Below are 20,797 nucleotides of genomic sequence, written 5' to 3' on the forward strand. Positions count from 1 at the left end.
ATTAACAGCAGTACAAAATAATTGACAAAAATATCTCTGTGGAATCTTCCTTCTTAAGGAATGAAGATTTATGAGATCACATTGTGAATATGTTAATCTCCATTTAATAACTGTTGATCTCTGTGGCCAATTTCAACTGAATTTAATGTATAAATATACACCCCACCCCACCCCCATATATGTATGAACATATATATATTATAAAATTTACAAAAATAAGTAGCTAATTAGACATAACCTGGTTTAGGCTATCATTCAATCTGCTTCTCAGTAGCAGAAGGGCCAGGTTAGGCTGTGCTCAGCTGGACCTGTCAGCCAGCAAGTATCTCACAGGGGATAGATAGCTAGGGGACGTGAGAGACAACTTGAAGTACGGTGAGATGGTTTAGGGACACTACGGTGGGCAGCCAGAATATAAAAATAGAGTAAAAGGACAAGGGTGACTTGGGGGAAACATTGGAAACCTGGAGAAGACATGGGAGAACAGTGGAGAGCTATAGGGGATTGTAAATGGATAGGAGGTGATGCCAGGCGGTGGTAGGGAGGTACAGATGTGCGAGACACTACACACATCTGTAAGAAAGCAGGCTTCATTTGTTCTGCTGCTCAAATGACCACTTGCTCAGTACTGTATTTTGTGTCAGCTAAGGAAATGCTCCAATTATCCTGGTTGCCTAGGCCTTCTATATGGAGAATTAAGGTGAATTGATGGTAACCTGCACACTGGCTTTGGGTCAAGAGATAAAAGTGAGAGGTCATATTCCAGAGGAAAAATCAGGTGTTGACTGCAGGAACAATAGGTGAGGATACTGCGAGGAAAAGGGTCACTGCAGGAACACAAATGCAGATCCCTCTCAAGTTTGCCGGTGAGAAGAGCGCTCTAGATCTAATCTTCCTAAATGCAGAGTTTAATTTTAGAAACTTGCTCAGAATGAGGGAACAGTAAGACTGTTTGCAAAGGATCAGTTGAATACTGTGCCATAAGGAATGTGACTGTCATTAAGTAAATCCTCCTTTCCAAAAGGAGGAAAGACAAATTTAGAGCTCTGTCCTAGTGAAGGAATCCAAACTCTGAAGGTAATTATTTAACTACTGAAAACTACAAGACTAGGGCTCATCTAATAACATTGGTGGTTTTTTTTTTTGTTTGGTTGGTTTTTTGGTTTGTTTTGTTTTGGTCTTTTTTTTTTTTTTTCTTTTTCAAATGGGAATCATCCTTTGCAAAAAAAGAAAGAATTCCTCATAGGAAAAGGAAAGTGCAGGCTCTAGGTAAGCTCTCCTACAACTGACACCGTACTCAGATAGTTTTAGTCTGTGATCTCCTCCTTTTGCATTTAAAAAAAAACAAACCCAAACTGAAAAAAATCACATTGCAGTAACATATGAACCACGGCATCCGGTTAGCAAAAAGTTCTGTCAAAGCCGAGGAAGTGTTTAAACTCTGACTAATTAAAAGAAAGTCAACCCGGATTGAGGTGACATGTACCCATCTGAAATGGTGACCGAAGGTGCAAACTGCAACCAAATCATATTGTATTGGGCCATGAATTTTTGAAAGTTGTGCAGGTAACTGATATCAAAACCAACTGTTTGCATAGCATCTCAGATAAAGGGTCCGTAACTGAACTTTCAGTAATATGTTAGCAATTCAAGTAATAAAATATTAAGAAAGTAATGGCTGAACGTGCACTTAGGGGACAGAAGGGAAAGGCCCACAGATCTGGAAAAGTCATTTACAGAAAAGACAGACAAAGGATAAGAAGGGGCAATGAATGGTAACCTAGAGATGCCTCTGAAAACGGAACAGGAGAGACACTAAGATCTCTCATGCAAGTGCTCTTCTAGATGTAAACTGAAATTAGGATATTCTTGCACTCAAACATCACAGTTCCAAGCACAGATAGCAACTTCAGTTAGGCAAATACATCCTTCAACTTTGACAGTTAAAGTTTTTGAATAGTATCAGTAGAGTTTATCTCTAGCGTGCCCAGTTCTCAAAAGCTTTATGTTGCTCCTCTCAAGTTCAAATCTAAAGATGAGGCCCATCCTGTTGCATTTTCTCTATGTAAAGCCATTTTGAGATCATGCAATACTGCAAAGCAACTTCAAGTAGTGTGAACACACACTGCCCTAAGTATGCAAAAGAAGGAGATCCTTCCTTCCTCCCTCAAGGAAGAAACCAGAAAAATGATAGTTTAAGCAAAGGAACAAAAGAAGGAGCATAAAGTTGTTGCTCTCAAGAATACTTCAATAAAGCTGTCACAGGTCAGTCAGCTTCAGGATGCAAGTACATCAAACATGGACTGGTAGCAGGCAACTGTATCTCTCCTGGAAGGCCCATATACTATTTTCAACCTCACACATCTGGTTCAACCAGAAATGTCAACCTCTAGAAGCACCACTGCCAAGAACATGAAATCACGACGGCTGCCTAGGCAACACTGGTAAACGAATACATATTAATTTCCCACATCCTGCTCACATAGGCTAGGAAAATAACTTGAAACACCTCTATTGTTATGTACAAGTAAGTACCTTATTCCATCGCTCTGACTCCTGCTGTTGCACACTGATACAGAAGACAAAAGAACTATACCAATACAAAGTAGGACGGTAGTCTGGGACAATTTAATTCAATGTTTTCTACTTACAATGATCTCAAAATACAGAGGCATATTTCAAAGAAGAAAATGGAAAGCAGTATCCACCTCTGCTGGAGCTCAGAAGCAGAACTGGGTGAACTGCAATTAATGGGTGAAGGCCTCAAGTGAGAAAAAAAAAAAAAGGTTAGGGTAAAGTGAGAGAAAGCAGAGAGAAGCAAAGGTAAAAGAATAGCAAGCAAAAGTTAGAATAGCTAACGAGGGTTCGAAGAGCAAAGCAAAGAATGTCAGAGAAGCAACTGAAAGTATTCCGGGGGGGGAAAATTCCAAACAGTAATGCAGGAAAAAAAATACCCGAACATATCACTACTTCGGAAACTATGCAAATGTGTAACACAGTACTCACTGCATCTCGCCTAGCATATTCATCCTCTCCACGGTACTGGGGCCACCCTGGCCCCCCCGGCTGGCCATGCCCTGCTCTGCCTGAGGGGATCTCCACTTGTTGACCTCCGATCCTGCTAGCAATTCCCACCTGAGTGAGGTGCTGTATCTGAGAACCTTAAAAGCAAATATTGTTTTTTTCATCTTTATACACAGTCAAGTTTGTAGGGCAGACAAATGACAACATAAAACTTTGTTGGAAGCAGGAGACAAGAAGAAAGTGGAGCTCTGTTTCTGTGCAATTAATAAAAAAATCAGCAGAAAGAAGGCTGTCAGTGTAGAATAAAGAAGGAAAAGTTATGTGCATTCTGTGCAGTTCATTTGAGTGTGATGCTTTTCATTGCCACTGCACTGAAAGAAGAAGTTGAGATATATGCATCTCAGACACGGACTACACTTCATTCCAAAAATATGCCAGCCCTTTCCAAACAGCATTTATTGAAAGCCCTGGCAATGTTTTCATGTAATTACTTAGCAGCAAAGAGAAGACATTTGCTCCTGTGGTACACCTTATTTGCATCACACTGGCAAGACCCTAACTATCCAGACTGCTTTCTATTCCATCTCTCAGAAGGACAAAATACATGACTATATAAGAGTATGGTTCTTTCAGCTTTGCTTTCTGGTTAAATATTAAGTGATGCTGTCATTGACTAATGAGAAGGTCAGAACACACTGTATCTCCTTTCAGCCTGAAAGCTAACCTCCTCCTTTCTCCTTTCCCTTCCCTCCTGCTGCTTTCAAGCACATGCAAGGATAGCCACCATCATTAATTGCAAGAGGCATGTAACAACATGCCAGCTTTCCTTTTTCCTGAATTTCCTCCCACAGGGAAACAAAATTTATTTTATTATATTTTATTATTCATTAGAAATGAAACACATTTAATTAACCCACAGATACGCAAGAAAAAACTCTGTGTGTGTGTGTATGTACAAAAAGGGAGGAAAAGACAAAACAGTACGATATACGTGATGGACAGTTAGGTCACTTTCATATTTGCCTCTCAAAAAACCCCAGTATTTGAGAAGTTTGATATTTGCACATAATTATGTTGAAGGACAGGAACTAATCATCTGAATTGCCTCCAAACTTTAAAGCAGAATATACATAAACATTTACAGAATAGTGTGAATCAGACAATAAAATAATCATCATTAAACTGTGACAGTCACTATATCCCTATCATTCTCATTCAATTAACATTTACAGGGAGAGGATAGCAGCTATCGAAACTAGGACTCCTGACATATGATTGTATTTCCAGTCTTTTTCAACTCCCCAGAAGAAAACATTGATCTGGGAGAAAATTAACTGTGGCATTTGCATAAGAATAGAATATTTTATTCTCAGAAACAGTGTTTGCTGCTTAATTGCCATGTGATGTTAGAATGTTATTCATGATAGCATTGATGAGCACTACAGAAATTCTCTCACAACCAAATCACAGAAGATAATTTCATATGGGACAACAGCAATAGATAATATCATCAGAAGCTAAAAGATCCTGCTTTTATGCATACACTTCTAGGAAGAGAAATGAGAAATAAATATGCAGAAAAGTATTAAAAAAATTGTTATTTAACGGGCTGATTTGGGATGCATCAGTTAGCTCATTTAGCACAAAAGAAATAGTCAGCAGTAGAAAGTTAGCATACACTGTATGCTCTAAAACAATTAAGTAATTTTCCATTCTTAGAGAATGTTTTTTTTTTGAAAATACGCTGTGTGATAACCAATGCTTGTAAGATACTAAAAAGGTGGCAAAGCACTGCCTTTTTCTGCAAGGTCCTATGGATGTAAAGTTAACCTCACTTTGTGATCACTTTTTTTTTGGCAGTGAAGACAAGGACCACATTCCAAGGGTAGTAGCTGAAGGAGAATAACATCTTAATGGTGACTTCAGTGTCAGAGTAGATATGGAAAAGGATCGGTTATTTTAATGCATATTCAACTTAACTGAAGCGTACCTGCAGTGCTTCCAACTGGTCGTGGCCGTGCCACTGATGGCATTTCCTCTGAGTATATCCCTCTGGAGGAATACTGAACCTCAGGTGGCTGCTGGTCTGGGTGCATTAACTCTGCAGGTTGAAGAAAACCTGGCCCAAAGTTCTGCCTGTGGAAAAGGAAGGACTTAAGATTACCAAAGTGAATTGCCTAACTAGAAGCAGTAATGCAGGTGTACCTGAATACAACAACTCTTTATGATGCCTTTTAATGTCCATTTTAACCTTAAATGTTAAAGAAAATAATGACATCTGAGGAATATATTCCTCCCTCATGACCTGCACTGCACAGGAATAGGAGTTAGAAATGCTAACAAAATTTCACACAAGTGTTCTTCACATGTTGCGGTCTCCCAGTGCAGAGAAACAAAGTCCACAGATCTCTTTTTCCCGTTGGGGAAAAAATAATCTTCAATTTAAAAAAAAAAAAAAAAAAAAAAAAAAGAAGAAAAAGACAACTTCAGTAGTGACGTAGCTGTTTACCTTAGCAACAAATCTGACTTACTCAAGAGTTTCTGGGCACACAGTTTTGGTCTAAATCAAACCACACAAACTGCGTTACATGTGTATTTAATGAACAATTATTATGTCATTAAGCATTCCGATCATTCTTCAGGAAATTTTCAAAACTTTTCTCTTTAAGATTCATCAAACTACTCAAAGCTGTCATTAGCACATATGAAGAGATGCAACATATACTAAAATTCATGTTTCCTATAATTCAGGCTGGTGCTGGTAGTCATTGTTTTTACATATTTACTGAAAAGAGTCAGCAACAGAAACGGTCATCAATCTAACTTCATTAATTGTGCCAACGTAATGGGGCTTATAAAAGAAACCCTGTAATTAATTCACAGAACAGGAGTAGAGAAGGATATGGAAATGCTGCTTTTCCTGTGCTTCCTCTTAACATATCTTAACCCTGGCATGGAGAGATTATATTTTAAAAGACTGATGGCAGCTAAGTTTTCAAGGATTATTGATGCCTGTCAATATGGTGGAGGTGTGGATGCCCAGACTTCAGATGCTTAGGTTACTAGGCTAGTCTCTCTTAGACTCCAGGTACAATCAAAGAGGAGAGACAGGCTCCTCGAGAGGCATTCAAAGCAAAAGATTAGGTTCACTAAATCATTTTCTGCAGGAGCCTCTCACTGGTGACTATAAAAGAAGCAAGTGAGACAAACATCCTAAGTCAGGCACATGAAATTACACAAAGTGAGGACTAGGAACGAGTTTTATGTGCCTTTTACCACAATGGCATCTAAGCCCTTCTAGGCCATGGACTGCAACCTATCCCATTCCTCAAGACCTCAGTTTCACACCCTTTTGTTTTACAGGAAAATGCCGTGACTGCATCTAACTCAAACTATTCTTGATTTGTGCTTTATTTGGAAAACTAACCACCTTTGTATGAGAGCCAGATAGCAAAGAAAGCTGACGTAATAATAAATAGCCTAATAAAGCCAAATAAGAGCCTAATAAAGCACAAACAAGTAACTGTAAATTAAAGTACCAGCTACTTGGCATACAGAATTACATGGAGGTGGTGTAAAGGGTTCAAGCTGCAACAATCCCATGAAGTCCCCAGAATTTCCCCAGCTCCCTTGCATACAATCCCACCTGTCCACTCAGCAGATCCAGAGGAAATCATTTCCAACCAGACTTAGAAGCTAGTTAAAATAAATGCCTGAATGGGTAGGTAATGTTTAACAATGTCACTTCTGTTATGTTAATCACTGTAACCAGTAAAGCATGTTATCATCTGCCCCTTTATGCCTGCAATGCTGAGCTGGAATCTTGTAGCTGATAAATTACTACAATTTTCTGATGTTGTCTAAAGAAAATATTTTCTCAACATTACTGAAAATGCATTACTTTGTGCGAATTTTTCCGAGGACAGGAAATATATCCTTTATTGCTGATGCGTTTGTACTTGAAAGGTGCATGTTTAATAACCCATCACCCTCTCTTCTCAATCTTCTTTATAATAGATAGATATAGCTACTCTTTAAAGTCAGAGATCAACACAAGAGTACCAAAAAAAGGGATACAGCTCTGAATCTATATCATACAAGCTTTCTAGTGCTCCTTCCTATTTCCAGACTGAGACCCAGCCTTCAATTTATCTTTGCACATTCAAAAAAAATTATTAATCTCCAGTTATTTAATTAAGTGGGGGGATACTGCCCCAAAAATCAATTTTACACCACTAATCCACTATGGCTAAGTATCTCTATCTTTGCTGCATGATGCAATATTCATTTTCTGGTAAAAGCTGTTCATTGTGCCTTTATGTTTGCCTAGCTATTATGTGACCTAGGTCTTTTACATTTAATTTTTTTTACCCAGGTTGGTTCCACCCCATTAAAGGTGCTGACTGCATTTGTACAGAGAAGGGAACAGTACGGTCACCCAACTATTATTCCATGCATTGGATATTTAAGCCAATGGACTATGACATTGATACATGGCACCTAATCATACTGACCTCAGGTTATTTTTCCTTCCTGTAACTGGTGCGCTGTCTCTATCAATTTGTTTATCATTATCTTCTGAGTTTGAGCATAATCCCCACTCCACAACCATGACAACTCTTTCCCTGTTTTCTGTTGACCAAGCTTTAGGAAACCTTCTATTTTAATGAAAATTTAAAGGAATTCTTCCTGCTAAGGCCAACGACCTCGCAGATTGTTAACATAATCTGCCAGCACTGCCAGAGCCAGCATTTGAACTACTAATAATGATGCCATTAATTTGGAACTTACAGAAATCCAGAGTGTCTATGCTAAAGGCTGATAAACTTTTGAACAAAAAATATGTTGCAAAGACACTATCTTGCTCAGGTGTATTACACTTTCATGATTAATTTATCACATTTTCCCTGAATGCATAACAGGCCAACAAAGAAAAAAATCCTCAATAACAAACAATTGGTTACTCTTTCAGTTGGCACTCTCAAAGCTCATAATCCTCAAGGTAACCTAAATTACAAAAAATACACTGCATGTCATACCGTGTGCCATCCCGTGTATGCTCCGCACACACTGAAACTGCCACCTTCAGCTAAGACTTAGGTAAGAAAATGTGCTTAGAGACTCCTCCTTTTCTAGTTGGTCCTTTCAAAATCAGGCTGCAGAACAATGGATAAAGGAAAGTTCTTCATGTCCATTTTACCATCTAGTTTCCAAGGCAGTGAAGACTTTAGGTGAAATCTAATGAATGACACTGATACCAGTGGGATTTCATCTCACATGGTGAGCTGTAAGAAGGTGATGAGGAGCAGCACGAGGCCACCTCTTTACCACCTTGGCTGCAGCAGCTTGGAGAGGGTGAGAAGTCTGACCACAGTGGGTACCACGACTCAAGAGTCCAACTACACGTGTAGTTAAAACACAGACACCAAAAGTGGAATTAACAGTCACCTGGACAGCTGTTTTCTTTTGTTTATGTGATTCTCCCACAGCAAGGCCAGGAGAAGATGGAAAATTTGTTCTCCCCCCTGATTTTATAATAATAGGCCTGCAAGGCAGGCTTTCTCTGTGAGGGTCACCATGCTCTGTAATTTGTTCTCAACTTGGTTAAAAATAGATTGAATCCGTTAGTCACCTGCAAGCTTTTGCGAGTGAGTGTTTCCCTGAGGTTACAGAAACAAGATGAAAGCGAGAGTATTGGGAGAATTACATGCATCTGAGTAACTGTTTCAGGCTAAAAGCTGAAACTCAGTGGTTTACTCAGTATTTGGAAGGATATCTCTATAGCCAAGGGGCTAGAAACACATTTCTTTTACATGGAGGCTTCGATTCCATACAGCATGCATGCGTCATTCATGCTACATAAATAAATTACACAGGCTGGATCTGGACTCCTGTTACTTCTCATTTATACAGTGGTTTGCATAATAATATACCAGTGCCAGTATGAACTCTGGAGGAATTGCAAGGAAAATAATAAAAGATAATTCTGTCAGTAAAAAGCTACCTTGGTAGGAGACCTGGTGCTGTTGGCGGAGTCATTCCAAATTCCACGTATCTCTGTCAGAAGAATGGAAAAAAAACCCCAAATTAAAATCAAAATGCATACCCTGGGAAGTCCACCGTCAGCCTTTTAAGTGATGAACAGCTGACATCACTAGGCCTGTACATGTGACTTGATTGCAACCATAAGAGCTTAGTTTTACAAACCCAGCAGCACAAGAAAACCTGGGAATCACTGTTACAGTGGGCTTGCAGTCTCTTCTGTCTGATCAGAGTCTTTACTTAACTTAAAAACCTTTCAAAAATGCTTTTTCTCACCTGCAGAAGATCAAGGGCTGCCCCAATGTCTACTTAGCTTAAAACTTTCAGCAAACCAAGCTTTGCATTTGGAAATCTCTTTATACCTCAGCCAGCATCAGACTACAGCAGAGAGACCACGGGGCTCAGACCCAACAGTCCAATGGCATTATGAAACTTCTCCTGAATTGTTGAAGAACTCAAGATGACCTAAAAGATTATCCATGTGTCTCGGTGCTCCATAAAATGCAAAAAATCACAAACAGAAATACTGGTTCCCTATCCCTCACCTCCTGAAAGCGTGTGGATGCCCTGCTGAAAAATATGACCTAAGCCCAACACATTCTTTTTTCATTGTCAAAATACAAACTAGCACATATATTTTAAAAAAAATAAAGTTTTACTCTTGGACATAACAGGACCGATCTGTGAAAGATCGTAACAGAAAAGTTATCCTAAAGGAGAACTCCTATCTTCTCTTGTGGTTGGGATGGGAATAGGAAAAGAATCCAAATGGCTTAAAAAGCAAGTTCACCATCTTGTAACAGTCATTTCTGAATTCTCCTGGTTCCAGAAACTGTTCCACATTTGTGATAAGTCCTGACAGCAAGGGCACAATAACAGTGACCATGGCTCAACTGGTGCTAACTACCTGCCCAGAAAAGCCTTTTAAATTGCATCACTCACATTAAATGGGTTGTTTACTGCCTGAGTTGGACCATAAGGTGATCCCCACTGGGTGCATGTGGTTCCCCTCCCTGCTCGAGCAGGAGTGTTGTTTACCGGCTGTCCTGCAGAGACCCCGGGTGGTGTGACGGCTGTGGAATTGGCTGCTTGGCTGCTGGGAGCCACCAGCGCAAAAGCATCATCCAGCAGCGAGTGCATGGTTTGCCGAGCCTCTTCAATGGATGGCTGTGGTGGGACGTACTGGGAGACTGGGTGCGAAGGCAAGCCGGGGAACTTCCCCAGATCAGCTGAAGATGATGTCTGAGGTTCAGGAGGCAAGTCCGGATCAGACTGGAGGAAATGGAAAGAAGGTGAAGGGCAGCCAGAGAGAAGATATAAGCAGCCAGCTTCCAAGCCCCTGTGTGCCTTAAGTCTGAGCAACATTTTCTTTGCCAGAACCACAATGAGATAAATGGCACAAGTGTCAGCACTGGACAAAACCTGCCCCTTACCCTCCTGACCTCTGCATGCACATACATGACACCAGCTATTCAAATACTTCATGCAGTGTGATCTGAAACACTCTGATCTCAGGTAAGGCAGCGGAGCTTTGTGCAGGAGTTACTCAGCTATAACAGAAATCTTGTGGTTTGCAAGCATGTAATGAAGTCATGCAGAGAGCATTTACTCCACACAGAAGACAATGAACCCTGTCTACATCTTTGACTTCTCTGCAGCTTTTGCAGTTCCAAGAAATTAATTCAGTCTTTAGCTTACAACTGACCACATCAGCAGTAATATTAAACAATTATTACCTCCTAGAAAAACACACAAAGGGAGCTGTTAAGCAACTAACTGGTTAGATGGAACTTGAACTTGAGTGCATCACCTGAATGGGATTCATGTAAGTGCTTCATAGCAGCAATACCTGAGGCATGCATCGCAATTACTACCTGGGATCTTACCACATGGGCTTATTGTTCATCAGTAATAGGAAATTAAACGAGCTTTGCAGCAGCAGACTTATTATCAAAGCTCATTCTTACCACTGCATGCAGACTGCAAAATCAGTCGTCAAGAGGCAAAAGCCTCTGCTTCATCAGGAACTTAGCATTCTGAGTACTGTCTCGCTACAGATGCCAAAGGGGCTGAGCTTGCTGTGTGACACGTCTTAATTAAACAGCTTCAGATGATAATTCATTCTGCTGCAGCATGACATTACAATCATCACACTCTTGTTTGAAGGCAGGGGGAAACCGCAGAAATCAACATTGTAGTCACTTGACTGCATATGCAGCTAATGGTGAAATTCTTAAAATTATTAAACCATCTTTCAAGATGAAAACTGTCCAGGGGTTTCCCATATTAGCATTAGGCTTAGTAAAGTCTGCTTAGAAGCGGCTGAAGATGCCTAACTACAGTTTGTGACATGGATATGATTGAACAGAAGCATTCTCCAGTGTCTTTGTCTTTTTTAGACAGGAAACAAAATTAATTTTCAAGACATTGTACTAGAATTGTTTCAAGTTACTGCAGCGCAAAGACATATTTCTTTTTCATTAATAATTAATTCCCACATTTTAAAGATGAGAATTTCTCATGAAAGGAACGGAGTCTTCCACTCTGTGAGAGCAAAGGATGAAATTTTCTGTAACACATGAATATATAACATTCAGCAAATTGGACTAGAGTGAAGCTATGTTCAACATATTGTGAAACATGCCAAGCACACTTTCATGTTCATAATACAGTGACATTAATGAAAACAAGGTTTTGGTTCTTGGCCTCCTTATTATCAAGGAATATTTGGCAGAATTTTACTGCTTAATACTGACAGACTGCCAATGAAATCCTCATTTCACTTTGATTTACATGTTAACTACATGTGACTGAAATTAGCCATTCAGACCATAGTCAGAAGGCCAAAAACCTCGCCATGTCACAACTGTCATTACAATTATCAGAGCACTCTGGTCATTCAAGAGACATACATACAATATATGCAGAGTTATTGACTCCTGGAGGCCTTTTGTATGTCCCATCACTGTCAGTTGTGATTAACCTGTCCTTTTCCACATCGATAGGACTACCATTTATCTGATGTCGCCGGCGCTGCTTGGGAGAACGTTTTGCACGAGAACTTAACAGGAAGAGAACAAAAAGCAGAGAGAGAAAAAAACAAACAAGACAAAAAGGTAACCACGTTTCTTTTTACAATTTTTTTTCTCATCCCACTCAAGGTTGAACTCCTCTGCCCATTCCCTCCAAGTCATCCTTGCCTCAGCCCTGTTTCTCTTCCCTTTCCCAGTGTTTCATGCCAGTCCCATTAGTTAGCCTTGATTCTCTCTCCTCAAGCTTCTCCTGACACCACTGCCACTGACAGCTCTCCATACTGTCCCCTTCCTCCCTCAAACTCTCTCCAGTGTCACTTCCCTTCTACATTAATTTTTGAAAGCTGTCCATGCTCCAGCCCCCACCAGTGCCTCTCCAGACCTCCCAGACCACTGTCTGACACATTTGCACAACAGACCACACTGCCAACACGGCTTTGCGCTTGGCGTGTTGGGTTTAACCCTACCAGGCAAACCAGCTGAGGAACCCATGTAGTTGGGGAAAAGCTACTTTCTATCAGTGCAGAAGCAGTCACAGGGTACCAGTGGTCCAGGAACAAAGTGCCAGTATTTGTAAGCCCTTAACAGAGCCCAGGGAAGACCTCCTCTGGAAATATGATGCCAGGGAGGCAGATCTGTGAGGCTGACAAACATGCCTCATTACCAGAGGGAATACATAAAAGGTTCTCTCGTTGATTTGTGAATTTGCCTTTAAAATTCAGAATCTTCATGCTTTGTAAGTTGTTCAAGGGTTTCCTTATTTTGCAATTTTTCCCTTCTTTATAAAAATATTATTTTTTGCAGTTTATATTTTCCATGTTTCTTTTACAATTTTGATCCCTCTACACCACACAAGAATTATTCAAACAAATGGCAGAGCAAATACTAAATTGTTTTAAGACAGTTTTCATACATTTGGGTTTATTTATTGAGAAATCCCCCAGAGAACTTGTAAAACAATAATTCGAAAACAAAACATACTGGCATATACTGAAATAAATAAAAATGTGTAGAACAGCCCAAACCTTTCCACCTAGATAACTCAAATTCAACTAGGGATCAGAACCATTTTAAGCTCTGAACGTTCAGAAGTACAGGGTTGATGTACTTTGGACACTGACTCAAAGAAAGTTGTTTTCTCCCATCTTTGAAAGCCTACCTCTTCCTGGGCTCTATGAAGACAGTAGGCACACTGCCTCCAGGGTCCAAGATCTTGTCAATCTGCATCTGTGCCTTCCGATATATTCTGTGCTGTTCTTTGGAGTCAACCACCACCACATCATCCACCACTGGAAATTCATAGTGCCCTTTGCGCTTGGCACGAAGACGAATCTTATTGCGGTGATGCTCAATCTCAGATTTATGCCTCAGGGCTGTCTGTATCTTAAAGGAGGAGGGGGGGGGGGGGGGAAATCAACTGCATTTTTCATTTGTAGTTTCTGAAAACAGAACTTTTTGCTGCTCTTCTGTAAACCTCTCCTTCTTTCCTCCCTGCCTGCCTTACCCTCCCTCCTCCTTCTACCTCCCCCAAATCTCTGAGGGATTAAAGTAAGTCACACAATTTGTAAACACACTTTCTTTCTTGGGTATTTTGCAGTACCCCCATTGTCTCCCCAGGTAGATGTACTATTATACACAATATGATTGCCAGCACAGCAGGTGCAATTAGAAGAGAGGTGGCAGTTTTTTAACAAAAGGCAGGAGGAACACAAAAAAATCCTGCTGCCTGCCAGAAGTGACACTGCTCTGAAAAAATAAGACAGTACAGGCTATATCTACTTTTTGTTTGTCAAACAGAGATACATTTGATCAATAGTGTTGAAGTCTGTCACGCATTCCCTTTAATGACCTTCATCACTTAAGAAGCAAGAACTTAAAGAGCTAATTGAGCTCATAACTTGGTGCCTCTTCTAAGCATGAGAGGCCGCCATAAGCTATGCAGAAACATAGCAGCAATACAAGGGCCCAGGCCCCTAAATGAACATGGTGTTATCAGCTCTATTTCTTCTTGCAGGCTGAGTTTTCATGTCTCTCCCATCTTTTTTTCAAATTCCCTGGAGTGCATCTCATCATCTGGGGAAAGCTATCATGACACCACACTTTTAAGTCCTGGCCCAGCACTCACTGAAATAATTCTTATCAATGGAAAACACTTGGGCACCAGATCAGGTAGCAACAACTGCTCTGTCTGTGCTGGACTAGTTCTGGAACACATCTGCAGCAGTGAATTGAAAAACAAATAAAAATTGATTTTTGTGTATTCGCTTATGAAAATTCAAAAAAGCATAAAAGGGACACAAGCCAGACCTACTCTTTACATTTATAGTTAGAATTATATGTCTTCTGCCCGTATAATCAGATTTCTGTTTTGTGGCCCCTCTTGCCTATGTATACTAGATACATGTGTTTACCTCTCTTCTGTAAGGTACTCAGGAACACAGTATCTTAACACAGTTAAAGGTTTCAGTAATCTTCCACTCTGAATTATGAAAAGATGCCATCTTACACGCAGTACAAAACCAGGATGTAGGTACATGGTACTACCAGGCAGTGTATGATGTGGTTTTACAGTGCATTACGTTCTCTCCTAATGCCCCAGGCATGCTCATATTCTGCTTACAGTAACATGAGCCTCAGAGAAAGCAGGAAGTTTCTGTATGTTTACTGTCAGATAAACACATCAGAAGTTGGAAGCAATGAATGTGCTGCAAATTCACAGCCCAGAATGTCTCGAGATAACTTGTTTGTATAACCCACATCCTGAGTTGCTGAAAAGTCAGAAGAATGGTGTAGAATGAAAACCAAGGTGGGCCAGATGTTCCAATTCTCACACATTAATTAACACAACTCTCGTAAGTCATATCCTGCTGACTAGCAAAAGGACGGTAACACAAGGTATCCTGACCATCAAATTTGCTCCTTTCTCAGTGTTTAAGTTTTGGTTTAGGTATCTTTTAAAAACAGGTAAGATTATCTCTCTGGATGGGAACAGGATTATTCCTGTAACTTGTCAAAATTCAGCCCCTCAGGAACTAACAAGGAACTCCTGATAACAAGAAACTAAATACTTTTCACTTCCCTCTTGGCTGGGCATACAGTCCTCCACAAACATTCAAAGCACTTTAAAAATACCTCTTTATTAATTTTGTTGGTCTCTGCTACTCGATCAGAAAGAATTGAGTTCTGAACCGGAGGTGCTGCCATGGGTTGCATAGCAATCAACTGGATCTTGCTTGGGACCCGTCTGCTGGCATCTGAGGAACGTGACATCCTATCCACATGTTCAAAGATAGAGGCCGAGGAGTGCTGCTCGTTTCCGCTGCTGGTCTGAGGAGGTCCTAAATCACCAGAACAAATACAGAGTAAAGTAGTGCTGCTAGGGTTATCTCAGTCAAATGTTAATCTCTACAGATGCTATGCTACAAGACTATGCCATGTTTTCCATCTGTGTTTAATTTTCCCTATAGGCCTTCCAGCTGATTCACATTTAGTGTACAACAAGTTTACCCAGTGGTTTGCAAATTATAAACATTTTTCCATTATATTTCCAGAAGGTGAGCTGTCATTCATTATTTCTGTAAATCAAGCTCTTGGCATTTGCAAACCCCCAAAATCTCAATCTACTTTACTCCATAAAAAGCTGTTCAAGTACATACTGCTAATGGTTCCTCTTATCAGTACTTAAGGAGATGCAAATTCCTCAAATGGAGGTTCAAAGAGCAATAAAAGATGTCTCACTACAAAATGCAGTTCTTAAGTGATAGGAGTGATATATGAACTAAATAAAAAAACCCTTAGAAATCCACACAAAACACAAAGAATTTTACAGGCATTTTACTGATTAAATCTTTTAAAGCACTGTTTTCTTCTCTGTGACAGGATAAACAGTTCACATAGTAATAAGCAAGCTGCATAAATATTGCCATGTTGTAATTTGTTGAAGAGGTTAAATCAACTCAAATACCATCGGCAAAAGACATGATGGAAACCAATACACATTAAAGTTGCGGCCCTGGTCCTGCCACCAGTTAATCACTTCAATGGAAATGGGTCATCTCCCTCAAAAGACTTGAAATCTGTAGGATCACCCCAGTAGTTTGCAGTTAAGCACATATTTAAGTATTTTTTTTGCTGGAGCTAGGCTTACAACAGGAACGGGTATGTGGATTAGGCTTGCAAAAACTATTGAAGACTTGCAAAATAATCTTTTGTCTTGTCCACATAGTAACGCCACAAATTCTCAAACTGCTTCTCACCATGAAATATAAGCAATAAGAAATTAAAATTTGTGACTCTTCTTATGGAGGAATACAACAGAGTAGAGGGATGTAGTCCCACATCCTTGCACAGACTTCCAATAATGAGCTGTGGTTCTCAGATTCAAATCAGAAGGAGAATCTGATTTGATTCTGATACAGAATGAATTGTTGATCAATCTGATCAACTCCAACAGACAAGAAGGAAAAGAAAACAGCCACTACTGTGATCCATTTGCAACACGTGCTGGTAATGAAGTATAGGGTTCAGAAGAGAAGCGAATGCTATCTTCTGTAGAAGATCATAGTAGATGACTTGCTCCTTTGCTTCCCTCTTCTAGCACAAAAAAGGAACAGGTGAGGGAGGGAATGGTACACTTTCTCATATTGACAGCACATTACTTTTGGGCTGGAAAGCAATCTGGCCACAAGCTAAGCAAAATTCTTATTTTTCATATTTTTCAAACTTGATCAATGCATTGTCAAACATACACATTCATAAATGGTATGCATCATTTATAAATGTGACTTTCCTGTTGAAGTGTCCTTAAAAAGAAGGTAAACAGTTCCATGCAAGACCTCTGTCCCCCAAATGTTTTGCAAGACACAGAGCCTAAACGAAATATATCCATCTCTCTTCTGTAGCTATTTATATGATCTTTACCATTTGTCATCTTCACAGCCCCATCTTCATGCATTTCTTAGAAGCATGCAAGCATTGGCTCTCACAGAGAGGGGCACAAGTTATATTAAGTAGTTAGTGAGAATCCCTCAGAACGATCCTGTAGCCCAATGGAAATCTGAACTTCTGCATCCATCTTTCCAGTTTTCCCCATACATTAGTCATTTTTTCCAACCCTTCCAGTCTAACAGCAGTTCTCAAAGCTCACTGACCTCCAACATAAAATTTTAAGGTTATTTTCATATTACTTGTTTAGGAAGGTCCAATATATTCAATTACGCTGAGCATTCACTCTGAATCTTTGTAATTTCATCCATAACCTTTCCTTTTCCACATATAAACAAGCGCTTGGCAGAGGCCTCTTAGCTGAAATGGTTCTTAAACTCATTTTGTAAAACTGTTCAAAAGTCCCACTGTCAAATTTTGGCAAGGCTCTACAGTAACATTGTATGTTACTCTCTTTTGCAGAAAAGATGCACACACACACACACACAAACTCCCAATAAGCTTCATCTGATGTTTGAATCCTCTCTGTGTGCATACCCTGAACGTGTCTATACCAAGATGGAAGCATAGTAGAGTAGAGAAGAAAGCCGGGAACTGCACAGTGCTGTACACATACAACAAAAGGAGAAATGGTTTCTAACTCAACACATGAGCTCCTTTAGAAGTGTTGACAGAGTGAATAAGAATGGTTTCTCATTTCAAAATTCTTATATTACACTATTGTCCATGGTTAGAGAATGTTCCTTATAAAGCTATCAGATGGCACTATATGAATCAAATTTTGATCTCAGACTAGACAGCTGAAGCTGAAAAACAATAAGAGAGGAACTGATACCCAAACACTGGACAGAACACATTTAAACAACTAGTCCATATAGGTCACAAGTCAGGATCAATGTTTATCACTGTTCCCTGGGCTGAAACTACTAATTGAACTGAAATGTCAGGAAAATGAATTGCTCTGCAGGAAACTATGATTTCACATGAAAACCAGTGCAGTTGGAGATAGAGGAAGGCTATTGTTTCCTGCATCCTCTTGAAATAAAAACAAGAGACAGAAGAACCAAGGTGCATAAAGCCTAATCCAAAATCAGCTAAAGTCAATGGGAATCTTCCACTGATCCATTGGTATTTGAATCATGCCAGAGTATGCAGTTTCAGATGAATTTCACAGTTTCTTTGTATCCCAGTAGATGATGATGCTTTCCATTGTTGGGTTTATAGAAGTAACTAATGAGAGTCATCAGCTGCATCCTCGGGACACAGACAGCCTTATATCCATCCTTCTCTATTAAGATGGAAACTGCTATGAGAGGACACAGTCCTTAATTTATCACTAGATGTGGTATGCATTATCAAAGACAGTGTCAGCTTTCTCCAGCCCCATCTTTGCTATGTCTGAGTCCTGACCAGAAAAACACTGGTTCATGAGAAAATATTTGTGCTTCTTTGCAGGTAGCTTGCATTTGTCTTGGGCTTCCAGTAAAGACACTAACTCTAACAATATCTCTCACTTGTTTATACAAAGCTAGTTTCAGGACCAACAGCTGCCTCAGTTTTGCTTCTTTCACAGTGATGTTTTCCTCAATAATTTCAAAGAATTGGGAGGAAATTAGAAAAATATGCCTAAATTGGATGACTATAATTTGTGTTACTGAGAATTTTTTATACTTCTAGCTGAAGAGCAATTTTGGTTTTTTAGACAAATCCTTCCATCCTTAAGATATAATTGCAGCTACCCCAGCACCTCTATTCCTATTTGTACTCATCTACCAGCTCTGGTTACTTACCCACTCTGTTTGCTCCTGACAACATAAAGGAAAAAGAAGAGACAACACAGTAATTATTACAAATAATTCAACTGGAATGGCAACCGGAAAAAAACACAGCAGTAAGATGATTGCATTTACTTTTGAATGAAATGCATGAACTTGGATCAAACTGCCAAGCCTCAGCTGCACAAAAAGGGAGCTGAATCTGCCATTTAGCAGACAGAGAGCTCTCTGCAGACAGCGCCTCCAATTCTGAATGCTAAAAATAGGCCCTATGATTACCACACTAGAGGCACCAAATGCTGAAAAAATAGTGTATTTGATCCAGTAAGGGCATGATAGGTAAAAAGGACACATTCTAAACAATATCCTTGCTGCCTTCACAAGATAATTCAGATGCAGCAATACCTAACACTTCTACACCAAAAGGAAATGTTAAACCTTGCATAAAGTTCTGAGCCAGATGGAAAATGAAGAGACAAAAATGGAGTTCCCAGGTAAGAAGAAATGGGAGAGCACTAAATCCGGGCAACAGAGTTGAAGTCAGATAGGTTGGAGCAACTCATAAACCATCCTGAGATGAGCTCTGTCATAGCATAATTGTTTTCCTATATATTTACTTGGGCATGATTTCTGGTCCTTAGAGCAAACCTAAGGCACTGAAAACATATCACATTAGTACAGTATCTTCTTTTTGTAAATTCTGTAAAGTACATACAACATACACTGCCTGCTGAATTATTAGTAAGTATAACTTTCTAGTCACATTAGCAGATCCTATGCTTCGTTTTCTTACATGTTCGTTACAGAGGAAAGCCTGCTCCATCACCCTTGCTCTTCCAGAAGTAGTAGACATTATGAAAGTTTAAGAACCATACATTATTTAACTTGCTGTTTAACCACCCAAGAGCTAGGAGTTTATATAAACTATCTCACATAGTCCTCAATCTCATTTCTTCAACATAAGAAAAAAGTGAAGATTGTCTGCTATGATCTGAATTTCACTGGCACTGCACTCCTCAGTAGTCATCTTTACATCTCAGCTGGTATTTCATGGAGTATGTGGAAAAACATTCAATATACCAAAGAGACTGCTCACAATGTGGTCAATATTTTCTTCTTCTCAGTTTCTGCTGCCGTCAAGGCCATGTGTATTAAGAACAGATGGGGATATCACAAAGTCTTTTACCAGATATTCAGTATTAGAATTTTCTCTAGGAAGACTATTGTGATTTAAAGCAAAGATCTCGTAACTAAAAGCTCAAGCAAGGAGCAAGCTGTCTAAACCCAAAAGGCTCTCAGAAAAAACACTTAGTGTTTGTGTAGGCACAGTTAGCCATGCACTTTTAAACAGGAAAAGAATTTAAAAGAATGTTTTTATTAAAAAAATGAAAGTGAATTTGCAGTGTTTTATCAACTTTTCAATGAGAAAAGAAATATATCTTAGGGTACCTCCAGGACAAATGGTGGCACTTTAACTGGAAGGAAGATAGTTCTTTACAAAAAAATTTCACTGTTATTAACATATTACCACTGGATTTTCATCTTTCTAAAGCACAGTCACGAATGCATTTTGATGTCTGAATTAGAACTTATTTGTAGGATTTTTACCTCTCTGGTCTCTTCTTTTTAAAAATCACTTTTTCGAAGTTACAGTTACAGACATATACCCATGCTGTATCAAGTCCTGCTGTGACCTCTGCTGCCTATGTAACCATCTGCAAGATTGCTACGAGAGCCACAACTAGGCCTAAATGGAAAGAGGTTTGCTGGGGGTGTGTGGGAGAGAAAAGGAGGAAAGATTCATTCCTGCTAAGTCATTAGTTTCAAAAGCTTGCTGGAATGAAAGGAATGTGTAGGTCTTCAGTTTCAACAGAAGAAACTAAACCAAAAAGGAGAGGAAGAAAATTTTCTGCGGCACAAACCAGAAAAATTAACAGCCAAAGATGAGTTTAGAAATGTTACAGCACTACGGTAACTCTT

The 20,797-nt window shown here is 39.6% G+C and overlaps 1 protein-coding gene across 2 annotated transcripts in view; it reads right to left on the reverse strand.

The window, feature by feature from the left end:
- The window catches only part of KIAA1549, a 146,688-nt gene that overhangs the window by 4,676 nt on the left and 121,215 nt on the right, over positions 1–20,797 (reverse strand). The window contains exons 13-19 of one of the 2 annotated variants that reach the window (XM_082308072.1): positions 15,231–15,436; positions 13,258–13,481; positions 11,983–12,127; positions 10,105–10,338; positions 9,029–9,081; positions 5,015–5,160; positions 3,007–3,161 (exon numbers count right to left, since the gene is read on the reverse strand). In XM_082308072.1, coding sequence (XP_082164198.1) covers positions 3,007–3,161; positions 5,015–5,160; positions 9,029–9,081; positions 10,105–10,338; positions 11,983–12,127; positions 13,258–13,481; positions 15,231–15,436 — 1,163 coding nt within the window. Of the gene's footprint in view, positions 1–3,006; positions 3,162–5,014; positions 5,161–9,028; positions 9,082–10,008; positions 10,339–11,982; positions 12,128–13,257; positions 13,482–15,230; positions 15,437–20,797 lie in introns of both variants that reach the window. The other variant, XM_082308071.1, reaches the window with a different exon arrangement.

Source organism: Platalea leucorodia (assembly GCF_965183815.1).
Source record: "Platalea leucorodia genome assembly, chromosome: 4".
NCBI classification, from domain to species: domain Eukaryota; kingdom Metazoa; phylum Chordata; class Aves; order Pelecaniformes; family Threskiornithidae; genus Platalea; species Platalea leucorodia.